The following is a 12,745-nucleotide window of genomic DNA, read 5'->3' as shown; positions in this document are numbered from 1 at the left end:
ATACGTAATTACGTTTACTCGCGCTTTTGTTTCGAACGAATAAAACACAACAATTAGATAAGATCGCGCAAACAAAACTTTGAATATCGTATTATTTGAGAAATAAAATAAATGAGAGAGAGAGAGAGAAAGAGAGTGAGACTGCGAGACACTCAAAACACTATTAAATTGTATCGTCGGAAACTTACGCGGCTCTCTTTGATTACAAACATCTTTTGAACGATAGAAAAGCAATTTCTATGCGCGCATCAGCTGTACGTTCGGGTTTGCAAGTAACTGAATAACGTTTGCGGTTATCTCGACGGAAGTGTTCGTCTTCATTAAATGCAAAGACGCTAATTGAATATTCCAAGAAACCGAATACCGCCGTGCGTCGTCGTTCAAAGTGAACAACGGAGACGAGCAACCGCATGTATAATAGATACAATTACAATACAAAAGCATTGTGGAATTTATCTCTTACAAAAAAAAAAAAAAAGTACTCAAGTACTTTGTTACGATTTTTCGAATTGATCGCGAGAATATGTTTCACGCGAAAAAAGATAATATCTCGCGGCCTTCGATAGAGAAATTTTAGTTACATTCAATTTTTTTTTTTTTTTTTCAAAGACGCGGTCGGGCGCATAAAACGCGGACGTCCGTTATGTAACACTTTGGCAGCGCAGTGGTGTAATTTTGCGGGATGACACGACGGATTTTCGCTATCTTTCCTGCGTACTTTTCTCATGACGTTTAGAAAGAAGTGTCGATCGTTCGGGGATAAAGACGGGCGGGATTGGAAAATCGAAGATTGAACGCGGCGGTCGTTCATGCGACAAAAGCCAAAGTTATAAAACTTTTCTACACAGCTAAATTCCCGCAAAAAAAAATTCCCACTACCACGATCTCCGCCGCGCTCTTCTTACGTGTCATATTGTATTATTTTATTTATCTCGTTTTTTCACACAAACAACTCTTTTTCTATTTACGAAATTGTACAATTTGCGCGGCATCTTGGAAATATTTGACGTGCACGTATCGGGAGGAGGTTATTTATATATATTTTTTTTTTTCATATCTCTTGGCTTTTGAGGAAAAGAGAGACGATATGTATTTCGCTTTGCACACACGACGCACGGGATCTTGTGCGAACATCGTATATTACTGCGAGGAAAACACAATTACGCTTGCAATATGCCGAAGTTTCTGTCAGGAGAATGACGCATTGAAATTCATTGTGACCTTTTTTTTTTTTCGTTCTGAAACAAAAATATCGATTGCGCGTGTAGCCGAGAATATGAAGCGTCGCATAATGCAAGGAACAGATATTACAGCTCGAAAAAAAGTCGCTTTTCTATAAATATTTCATTTTCTCTATTACGTATCTATTTGAATTCACCTTTAACGCTCGAACGAATTACTTTAACTGCGAGAAAAATAAAACGACCGATGAATTAAAGTCGGGTATTCTGCAATTCAAGTATTGCCGGTACCTAACGACGTAACATGCAAATGAAATCGGAGTTACTTTCAAAGGCGCGGCGAAAGAGAGCTGCTTCAATTTATTTATCCCCTCTCTCCTCCCTCTACTTGCGTCGAATTTCTTTGTCATTCCGAAAAGACGAGAATCCGAAAACTCTTCGCCGTGAAGAAAAAGATACACGTATATATATTTCTTTTCTTTTTTTTTTTTTTCACTAAAAACACACTAGTCGGAGGAATCAGGCTTCTCGTTGCTCGAATGCGGGAAAATCAATGTTATCCGGAGAGTTTCTGGCGAAAAAGCAGGAGTTAAGGATTGGATTCTCGGTCGCGCTTTGGGGAACGTTACTTTAATAAAGAGAGCCCGTTTGCTCCAGTTGTTTGAACGGCGAGTTTTGACGACGATTGTCTCTTTTTTTTTCTCGAAATCGATCAGGTCTGAATGATTTAGTCGAAATGGCTTGTCACAGCGACGTATCCGATTTACGTGTCCTTGCACATGACCGATGGTCCGCGACTATGAACGCGCGCTGTAAATACTAAAATAACAGATTGATTTATGATCGCGAGTCTTTTTTTTCTCATGATTTACGGTCGTGCCTCGAGACGTCATGACGACGTTCGCATTTTGCGAAGTTTATTCCGTCTCTAACAAAAATACACGTTATTTTTTTCTCCCCAGTCTCTTTCGATAAGCCCGGAAGCAGGTGAATCGGAATTTCAAGTCGGCTGAATCTCATTTCCACATGTACACGCGGAATATCGTACGTAATATAAACTGAATATTTTTCACCGCGCGTACAGACACATTTGTATGTGTAACACGTACGTGTGGTCCACAGCTAACAGTGGCATAAATTTTTTTGTCTTCTTTTTTCGCGCTGTGTGCGATTGTCACATCTGTCGCTGACTGAAACGTACCGGCGTGATTGTCGTAATTGAGTAAACATATTAATCCACGACAAATAATGAGCGTGCGATTCTTCGTACATATGTGTGTGTCCTCAGCTTTCTCAAATAATAAACAATTAAAAGAACGTTCCTAATTCTTTCTCCTCACGTCGCAAGGACGTGTATCGCAAAAAATATTTAATTTTCTTCCACCGTTCGAGACTCGCTCGATAATTTTCGTCTCGATCGTTTCGATATTGTACGCGGGACGCTATTATCCCCGACGAAAAAGACCGAAGGATTTGAGGATTTTCCAGTTCGGCCGTAAGAGGAGAATTTCATTGTGTGTGTGTGTGTGTGTATGTATGTGTAGAAATCGCGCGAATAGAAGAAAATCGAGAAAAAGTAGATCGGTAAGATAATGAAAATCGAAAAAAGGCGAGATATTTGGCGACGACGGATGTCATCGATACGTATCGGCGACCAAACGCTCGCGCATCGGCCATGTTATAACTCGCGTTCTGAATTTCGAATGCGGCTAATGCGACAACGAATGTACCCGCGAGATCGATAAGAACAGGTTTTGGCGAGAAAACGGACAAGCGTACAAACGGATATGTAGATGACTATCGGACATTTGAAATTTCCGCCGTTGGATTTGCCATCGACTGGCGGACTTTCGCCTATCGCTCACCCATCACGGTTCTTCCTGAGTAAATTCTCCGCACAAAGTGCACAACGTACGTACAGTTGTGCTGGTTGTGTGCAGCGATTTTAAGAAAAATATCGCTTGCGCGTACGAAATAAATATATCTTTTAATGAAGAAAGAGAGACAAAGAGGGCGAGAGATTAAAAATATACTACCGTATAATATTCCGGAAAAACGTAAACAGTCAATAGAGGAAAAATCAGCGGTATTTTTTTCTCTTCTACGCGCGCTCACGTCGATCGGAATACAAAATATACACATTCGCAGTGTTGTGTGTATCACTTGCGTATCACAAGGTATTTGTTTCCATTGCTTTTCATCTCTCTCTCTCTCTCTGTTCGCGAGCGCTTATACACAAGCGCTTCATCAAGAGCACTTCTATCTATATTGAAAACCGAAACGTTGATCCGCGTGTCGAACACCTAAAATATACATGTGCGATTTCAGCGATAATTGCGAAAACAGTTTATTCATGTCTCTGTTCGGATAAATTTAATTGTAATTTGATTATAACGAGATTTTTGCGGTAAAAAATTTTGACTTGCAAAAAATCTCGAGTCCGATCCGTACATGTCGTGTGTGTGTGTAGAGTCAAGTTCTCTTCTTAAAAAAAAAGCGAGAAACGTTATTAAGACGTTATATTTTTACGGCGACACGTTCGTGACGGGCGGAAAAACGAGGAAATTTATATTGACTCCGCGCGCTCGAGAGAGCTCTCCGAATTTTTTTATGTTACAATATCTCGAGATACTACTTCAATTAACAAACAGCAAGATCCTTGAGCTTTTCTTTTAAAAAAAAATTCTCTCTTGCAGCGCCACTTAGCGCGAGTAGATTTTTTTCCGGTCTTTTCTAGCGGGAATGTGAAAAAAATCTCTCTTTTTGCGATGGATAAGACAAATTATTTAATTTTCTGTAAAAACATTGAAAATAAATCCACGTGCAAAAAAACACATCGATGTACGTACGTGCGTATATATTTCGCAAATCGATAGAGGAATTACCCCCTGTAGTAGGTCAGGCATAAGACGAAGGGAGACGCGTTAGAGAGAAAGAGAGAGAGAGAGAGAGAGAGAGAAGCAAATTGAACGGAGAAGATACGTCGCGGAGGAGAGAGCTCTCTGGATTTCTAATTACGGCAAACTGTCCTTTTAAGTGAGATTTAGCGTGAGTGCCGCGGATATTAACTGACTGCTAACCGGTATTGATTAAACGGTATTGTTTGCGACGATTTGCTATATTGTCGCGGGATTTACTTTGATGTAACAAAAATGATAAGACATACGTACAAATCGCGCGATACGTATACATATATGAAATACAATCCCGTCAGCTCAGTCACACAAAGTATTCGCGATCGTCCACGTGTAGTTCATACGCGACGATTAATTTTGTGGAAATGCAGTCAATGCAAATACAGCTTAACATTTAAACACGTATCTACACATTCGTTTGTGGCGTAAAATTTAATTTGCCTGAACGATATATGTAAGCGCCTACACACACAGACAGAGAGTGCGCTTCACTTTCGAATGTTATCGGTTATTTGATATCACATATAAAATGTCTCATTATGTGTACTCTAATATACATGTGTTTTTATTATTCAACATTCCGCTTATGATATTAATTGTGAGTTACACAAAAAACCAATCGGGAGGAAAGGGGAAGATTGGAATATACATTTTCAACGCAGAGGAGGTTTAATCCTTCGTTGACTGGGTCATTCGAAATATCCGACGGATATTTGTATATTAAGTTACATCCGTAACTACATACATAATTAAATAATAATAAATAAAATAAATACAATTAAAAAAAAAAAGAAACAATACGTTACTTATTTGTGTACACAAAGCGATTTTTTATTTACTCAGTGACTCAGCCACAGGCGTCCTCTAACGTTTTTCGAAAGTTTAATTATTTTTTTAGCACAAATCTTGTTCGTAAAAAATTTCCGTAGAAGACAAGTGGAAAAAGTCAACCGCCGCGCCGTCCGTCTGTTTCTCGAACTTTCGCGGGAATTCAATATTTTTCGTACAACGTTAAAGTCAATGACGAGGAAAACAGAGAAAATGGGGTGAGGGGATGAATACAAACCGATTTTCGAGGCAACGGCGTTTTCACGCGCAATATCCTTGACAGTCCGCAAGCGGTCGTTAAAGTAGCTGTATAATGAAAAGTGGCGGCGGCGCCTCCGACGGAATTCCGACGATTCTTTTTCTCGTTTACGCAGTGTAACGCCGCCGACGAAATTACTTTCCAGCGTGAAAGTTAGCTTCGTAAAAAGCGAAAAGCTACACACGTAAAGCGATCCCCCCTTCTGTGATGAAAGCCTCTTTCTTTCCTTCTTTGGCGTCACGAAGAGCGTCGCCAATTTTAAAGAGATTTGGTCGCGAGTATCCGACGGACGATACGCGAAATCACAAAAAGATTACGCGTTCTCGATGTTTTTGATTGTTTGACGAATCCTTTGATACAAAATTGTCAGTGTAACTCTTTGCTGACGATGGATCGCTCGTGACCCGACGGATATCTGTTACACTCATTACCACATATATTTGAATAATAACAAATATAATTAATATTTTATAACTACATTTTTAAAACATTTAAAAAATATATTTAATATGCTTTCGAGAAAAAGTTTACCAAGGAAACTATCGTGTGTGGTTTCGGCGCGATTTGACTATGATGTCGCAAAAGGAAATTCCACTTTACTAAGCGACGAAATTAGAACCTAGAGAAAGAAGAAGAGCGAGGAAAGAGCGTGAAAACGGATGGTTTAGATTTGAAACGGAAGCGTAACGGAGATCGATGTCGATGACATATTGAGACGACTGGGCAGGGCATCCTCGGACAAATAACTCACCAGCTTTTAACGTACATATATATATATATTGAAGTGAAGACATGAAAGAGAAAATTTAATAGCGCTCTCACTTGACGTACGTAGATAGGAGAGGCAAAGCCGGAGCTGTCATCGTTTACAAACCAAACGGCATTTGGCTAAAGGGCTAATCTTGTCTCGAGCGGTCAGGTGTGCGCACGATACCGCACTTATATTGATTCGAAACCGCATACACATTGCGCAACCGATGTACGCGATTGGATTTTGCTTGTCACAATAAGCAACAGTCATAAATTATTTTGTGCGCCACCTGTACATCATTAATCGAAAAGACGACATCTTGTATCAAATATTGCTCGTGATCGAAGTGAATTGCAAGATATTTAATCTTTTCTTGAAACGTAATAACGAACAAAACTATTATACAAAAAAAAGTTGCTTCGTTTATGTTATTACATAGAAAACAATATTGCGATAATAATTAAATTATTTGCGATCGAAAAGTTGACAGATAACAAATGCGAAAATCTAGTTTTACGTAACGACAAGCGGCCTAATTAATATTTTTGCAAAAAATGTCTATTCATAAAAATATCATCCCGTGATGGAATTACAGCTCGTCGTTGGAATTCGGCGGCGCGCAATTTATGGCTTTAATAACCGAGTGTTTTGCACACACACATACACAAAATGTTACAAGTTATGCGTCATAAAATTCTAACGCCGTTGAAATTTTTCAACTGTGTGGGTAATATATTATATGCAAATTTCTCTCTCACAACTTAATTTAGATAATATGTACATGTAACTTTACAACTTTCCTTTTTAACGTGTCCTTTGTTCACACGCTTTGCTTTACGTGTTTGCAGAAATCAAGATGTCGGAATCGCGCGACGACGAGACGAGTCCAACGCGTCGACCGAGGTAAGAGAAGACACTTGAAAAATTATAAATCTCTATTCATCGTCTGCGCGGATACAATTTTATCTTCTATCTCGAGAAAGACAAAACGCTTAATTCGTCTCGCTGTCGAGATTTTTTTCGACGGCAGTTTCGCATTCACAGTTGTGTGCTATAACGAGAAAGTCATGAATTTCGCGGCGAGTGCGAAACTCGACCGCGGACTCTGTCCGTATAATTAATTTAGTGTATAAGCCCGGCGGGATATTTAATCAGACGGCAAGTTTGCGGCTTTATTCTTTATCTCTCTCTCTCTCTCTCTCTCCCTTTCACTTTAAATAACAACTGCCGTGCATTAATTGTAATAACGCGATTCTCTCCGAGCTTATTACGAGCGTGTGTGCGCGCGGACGACATATGAGATAATACTTCCGTCAGAGAAATACAAACTCGTACGCGGTCGTTACGTGGTAACGAATACGCCGCATTCTGTCATGCAATTTCACCGGGAAATTGCATTAAGTATACGTTAATAGATCGACACGAATAAAATGTACAAAGTGAACAAACCGATGTTATATACGTAATACGTTTATAATCACACAGTGTGTGTTTATAAAACGCGCAAGAGGTAGAAGAAAAGTTGTAAATACTACATTTCCTCTTCACACGTAAAATTATCGATCTTTTTGTCACGAAAGTAATAAGTAAAGTATGTGTGTAAGTCACGCAGTTTATGTGCTTCTTATCACAAAAAAGAGATAATAATAAACAAACACACTTAAACGTAAATTAGTTTTATTAACAATCTTCTTTTCTTATAGTTTACATGCGTAATTTCCTTTTACATTTTTTTATTACTGTTGTTTATTTTCTTCAGATGTTTTCTCCAGTATTTTATCCACTGCTTTTTCCGCCCCCTTTTCCGCCGCCAGTAGGCCTAGCGATACGAGGCTATTTTTTGCCTAATAAGTAAAGAAGATTATTTTTAGAATACTTGCAATACCAAGCGTTAGTTTTATCTATATATTATTTGCATACTTACTTTATTCCACACCCATTGTTTAACTTTTTTCTAATGTAACAAAAGATACATATATATTAAAGTGTTTGTATATGCTCAGACAAACTTATGTAGACACATGTTTTATCAAATTTTTTTTGCACTTTGATTATATTATCGACTCAATCGCAATAAAATCTTTTACAATTTAAAGTTTAAATACATACGTTGCGTTGATTACTACGTACCCAGTTAATTGGATCGGCAATTGCATTGGGAGAAGCGTCCGCATAAGGCGAAGCGTCTGCAAAAGCCATGCCGACTGCATCACTTTCGGCTTTCGCTCTGGGAGTGAGCATGACTGCCACGATAAGAATCACAGCAAAAGCCAAAGAGAGATACGACAGTCGCATTGTCTTGTGATCACTGAAATTCGAACTGGTTGACAATTATACTAAGTTTCGCACATTAGTGATTTGACATTGTCACTTTTCTAGTTTATATATTCATCGTACGAAGAAGCGCAATCACGAATTTTGTAAACACGATAATAATTATTGGTTCTAAAACAATATTTTTATCTTTTATTACACGTACATGCTGTCGTAAACATTTGTTTTATTTATTAAAAGATATGTATGGACATAATTGTTTTATTTTATAACAAAATATATGGAGATATATAATAAACGTTCTAAGAAATATTTACATTTATCCAAGATAAGAAGAGTGCGGAAACAAATAAACATTTTTATTAAAAATGTAAAATAAAAGTAAAACACACGTTATCAGCAACTACAACACAGATTTATATTTATATATTTAGCTTAAAGGATTATGATAATTTGATAAAAACATTTATTCCTTATACGTGAAACACTCAATGTTATAAAGATAAATAATATATCTTGTCGTGATTCAAAAAAGAAGTAAACAAAAAGTAATACGTATATACAGATAAAAAAATATCTATATAAATAGTGGATCAAAACGTTTGTTAAAACCTCTTTAAAATCTTAGAATTATAAAAGAATTGTACCCGAACATCTGACGTTAGCTTGTTATTGCCATTTCTTTAATTCTTTTTATTTAAAATATCGTAAACAAAAGTGTCCTACAGCATTTTACAAAATTAAAAAAACACAAAATATAAATTAAGTTTGTTTTACGCTTAAAAAAAGTGTTAAATTTAACACAAAAGAGTTATATTATTAATAATATGAGGTAATATTATTAGTATTTTCTAAAGAAAAACCATATTATTGATGCAAATATTTATTCAGTTTTAAGTAACTTTATAATTCATAATTCATAAATTTCACAAATATTGTTTTACAATTATTGTTTGCACACATTTATGCTTTTCTCCTGTCGTTTATGGTTTTTGTGCCGTGCGTTGTTATTTTCCTTTTAAAAGTTTTGAAAGTTTTGCGTGAAGAGACGGAGCCACTTTTGCCAACTAATGAATAGTAAAATAGTATTTGATTAATGTTATTAGTGATAAACTTCAACATATATTTTACAATTATATATATATACTTACAATACTCAATGCTTTCTCTTTTAACTTGCCCAACTATAAAAAACAAATTTTTATTTAAACATTCGAAATCCTATTTTATACATAAATAACTAAAACATATAAATATACATATAAACAATAAAAACTAAAAAAAATAAATTATAAATAAATCACATTATATATTAAATATATATGTATGTCTTAACTCATAATTAATAAAAAAGTTCGTCGAAAGAAACATTAGAATAAGTGTGTGTATATGTGTCACAGAATGTTTAGTAAATATGGCAAATTGAAAAAAATTACATTAGTACATGGCATTAGAGTAATACTTACAAGAGATGGATCTGCATTAGCCAAAGCTTCAGCCATTGCTTTACCCATTGCTTCAGCATCGGCATCGGCAAGTGCATCAGCCAATGCATCAGCTTCAGGATCGGCAACAGCTGTTGATTCCACAGAAGGAGCGTTAATAATTGCCAAAACAAAGATGATGGCAAGAGTCAATGGCAAAAACAAACGCATTTTGTTGAATGTTTAATAANACGTTACTTGAATAGTTTTGATTTCTCCGTTAGTGCACAGCGCTTATATACGCTAAAAAAGTACGATTATCAATTTTCGTGCACCTCGTATCTTTAAATGTACTGAATTTATTTTTATGACTTAGATGATAGCCTACAATCACTTAAATGTTTTCGCAGAACACGCATTGTTGTAAAGATAAACAGCATATTTATTAAGTAATATATACGCGATAATCTAAAGCAATAAACAAGAGTCTTCTGCATGATTTCCGGATTGGAACTGCGTTTATGTCATTTTCATGTCGTTTCGTTGATATTTCAGTTCACTTTATTACGTTTCAAGAACAGTTTTGATATTGCAAAATATGATAAATTTAAAATATAAAGTTTGGTTTTCAAGGTTATTTGATAATCGTAATATTATACACAGTTGAATTTGGTTTAACGTCAATTGCAACATTGCATCAACAAAACTGTGCATGTAATTCCATTTAAAAAAACACAATGATTGTAACATTTTGCAAACTATGATCTTGTGAGAAACATTTTGACACTAATGATGTTTACTCTCATATACGATTTAATATGAAAAAAGTCGAAGTTATTATTTTTGATAGTTTTGGAATAGTTATCCTGTATATTTTCATATCCAATTTGTATATTTGTTTTAATTATAGAGCATATGAAGAGCGATGGTTTCGACTCTATAAGCACGATTATCAGTTTTAAATAAAAAATAGTTTGCCTCATGCAATGTCTCAGCAACGAAATGCGGAGAAAACAAGCAGCGTATGACACAGCTTCTTGCGATCAGCTGATTTTCACAGCGGTACACTTAACAATCATATACTCTTACAGAGTCCGAATCATTGATTCTTACGCGCTCATTGATTCATATTGATTTTATATTTATTAATTAATATTTCAATAACTATTACACATTTCGCAATATAGTAAATAACATTTTCTGTTTAAATTCAATACAATCTACTTTCGCGCTTCTGCTTTGTTTTTCGTTATCAGACAAAACTACCTGCATATTAAACTCCATTGCAGGTAGTTTTTTATCCGCGTAATAATGAAAAATGTTAAACACACAACTAACCGTGTTTCGACCATTGGTGCATTTTTCATTTATTTATTTAAAAGTATACATACTTTTTTATAACTAACATATTAAGTAGTAAATAGTTGCAACTTTGAATCTAAAATTTGTTGAACAACACTTTGAAAAATGAAACTATTTACTTTATAATTCAAAATAATGAATTAAAAAAATGTATTGTACAAAAGAGAACAAATGGAAAATCCTATTATCATCTTCTTTTTAAAATATAAGTGCATTTACTTTGACTATAAAATGGAAGACAAAGAAACATCTTAAAAGTATTGAGCGCTGTGTAACGCAACCTGTGTAACACACCTCTCTCGTCAATTAGAAACATATTCCTCGACGAAATTCACGTTGTTCTATTTTGATTTTTATGTAGAATGATGATAAAAGAAAAGAGGACACAAAACAATTGATTAAAACAATCGAACACAGCCATCTATTCTTCGTAACATCCTTTTTATGTCATTTAAAAACATATCTTTCTACGAAAGTGAAAATGGCTCATTTTACTTTTTGTAAAGCAACTACAACCTAGTAAAGACATAACTAATAACGAAACTTTAATTATTTTTTAATTATTCGGCTAGTTTGGTTTGTTTGCGGAAAAATTCATAATACGCACAATGTCCAGTATGCGCATTATTAATTGCGCATTATTAAATGCGCATTATTAATTTCTAAGGCAAGATACAAAACATGAAGTTACAAAATAAATTTGCAGAATATTATTTATTTTAGATACGCACTCTAAAGAAGAAAAAAATCATATTCGAAATACATATAAAAATGATTATAAGTATAACAATAATTATAATTCCAATAGTAATATTAGTAATAATAAAAATAATAATATTGTTGGTATTTTGTACAGAAAAAACACATTATCGATGCAAACGTTTATTCAGTTAGTAAATAACTTTATAAATCCAAAATTATTGTGTGCATACACATTTATATTCATATTTTCTTTTGTCGTTTATTTTAAAATATCTTCTGTGCTTGTGTTGCAAGTTTCTTGTATTATGTGTTGTTAGCCTTTTTTTATTGCACTGACGATAGTCGGTATCTAAAAAGTAAAATAGTATTTCTTTAATGTTAATAGTGACAAACAATCGACATATTTATATTTTGCAATTATAATATATATTCATACTTACCAGAGACGCTGCTGCACCTGCCAATGCTCCCCACTATAAGAAAACAAAATTTTATTTGCGCAACATATCATACAAAAGGGTACGTAAAAATTATACACAACCATACTTTTGTACATTATTATAAAAAGAATTTGATCGTCATTTAATTTGAAAAACTATTTAAACATTTTAAATCTCATCTTATACATAAACAACTAAATAAAGAAACTAAAAGAAAATATAGAAATTAAAAAAATAAACAATAAATCAATCACATTATATTAAATATATACATATGTATCTTGTAACTCATAACATACTAATAAGAAAATTAGTCGATAGAAATATTCAAATAAGTATGTGTGTAAATGTCGCAAAGATTTTTGTTTTGTTTAGTAAACATGGCAAATTAAAAACACTATATTAGTATAAGGTATAGAAGAGTAATATTTACAAAGGCTTCTGCATCTGCATCAGCATTAGCATCAGCCAGTGCTTCAGCATCAGCATCGGCACGTGCATCAGCTTCTGGACCGGCATAAGCTCTTGATTCCACAGAAGGAGCGTTAATAATTGCCAAAACAAAGATGATGGCAAGAGTCAATGGCAAAAACAAACGCATTTTGTTGA

At 34.7% G+C, this 12,745-nt stretch overlaps 3 protein-coding genes across 3 annotated transcripts; all 3 read right to left on the bottom strand.

Moving 5' to 3' along the window:
• Positions 1–7,594: 7,594 nt before the first annotated feature.
• LOC109853675 lies at positions 7,595–8,305 on the bottom strand. The gene is made up of 3 exons (XM_020426012.1): positions 8,065–8,305; positions 7,859–7,888; positions 7,595–7,778 (listed from the first exon to the last, which is right to left on the bottom strand). Exons 1-3 carry the CDS (start codon positions 8,227–8,229, stop codon positions 7,671–7,673), a joined length of 303 nt encoding a protein of 100 aa, XP_020281601.1. The 5' UTR covers positions 8,230–8,305; the 3' UTR covers positions 7,595–7,670.
• A 770-nt stretch (positions 8,306–9,075) lies between these two features.
• Positions 9,076–9,879, bottom strand: LOC109853683 (pilosulin-1-like). The gene is made up of 3 exons (XM_020426024.1): positions 9,675–9,879; positions 9,360–9,392; positions 9,076–9,275 (listed from the first exon to the last, which is right to left on the bottom strand). Exons 1-3 carry the CDS (start codon positions 9,861–9,863, stop codon positions 9,216–9,218), a joined length of 282 nt encoding a protein of 93 aa, XP_020281613.1. The 5' UTR covers positions 9,864–9,879; the 3' UTR covers positions 9,076–9,215.
• Positions 9,880–11,860: 1,981 nt separating this feature from the next.
• Positions 11,861–12,739, bottom strand: LOC109853698 (pilosulin-1-like). Its single transcript, XM_020426049.1, has 3 exons — positions 12,570–12,739; positions 12,137–12,169; positions 11,861–12,045 (listed from the first exon to the last, which is right to left on the bottom strand). The coding sequence occupies exons 1-3, from the start codon at positions 12,735–12,737 to the stop codon at positions 12,010–12,012; spliced, it is 237 nt and encodes a 78-aa protein (XP_020281638.1). The 5' UTR covers positions 12,738–12,739; the 3' UTR covers positions 11,861–12,009.
• Between the last annotated feature and the right edge of the window lie 6 nt (positions 12,740–12,745).

Source organism: Pseudomyrmex gracilis, unplaced genomic scaffold (genome assembly GCF_002006095.1).
Source record: "Pseudomyrmex gracilis isolate BER0280 unplaced genomic scaffold, ASM200609v1 scaffold_2, whole genome shotgun sequence".
Classification (NCBI taxonomy): Eukaryota; Metazoa; Arthropoda; class Insecta; order Hymenoptera; family Formicidae; genus Pseudomyrmex; species Pseudomyrmex gracilis.
The sequence above is the reverse complement of the archived record's forward strand: the minus strand, read 5'-3'. Positions and strand labels throughout refer to the sequence as shown.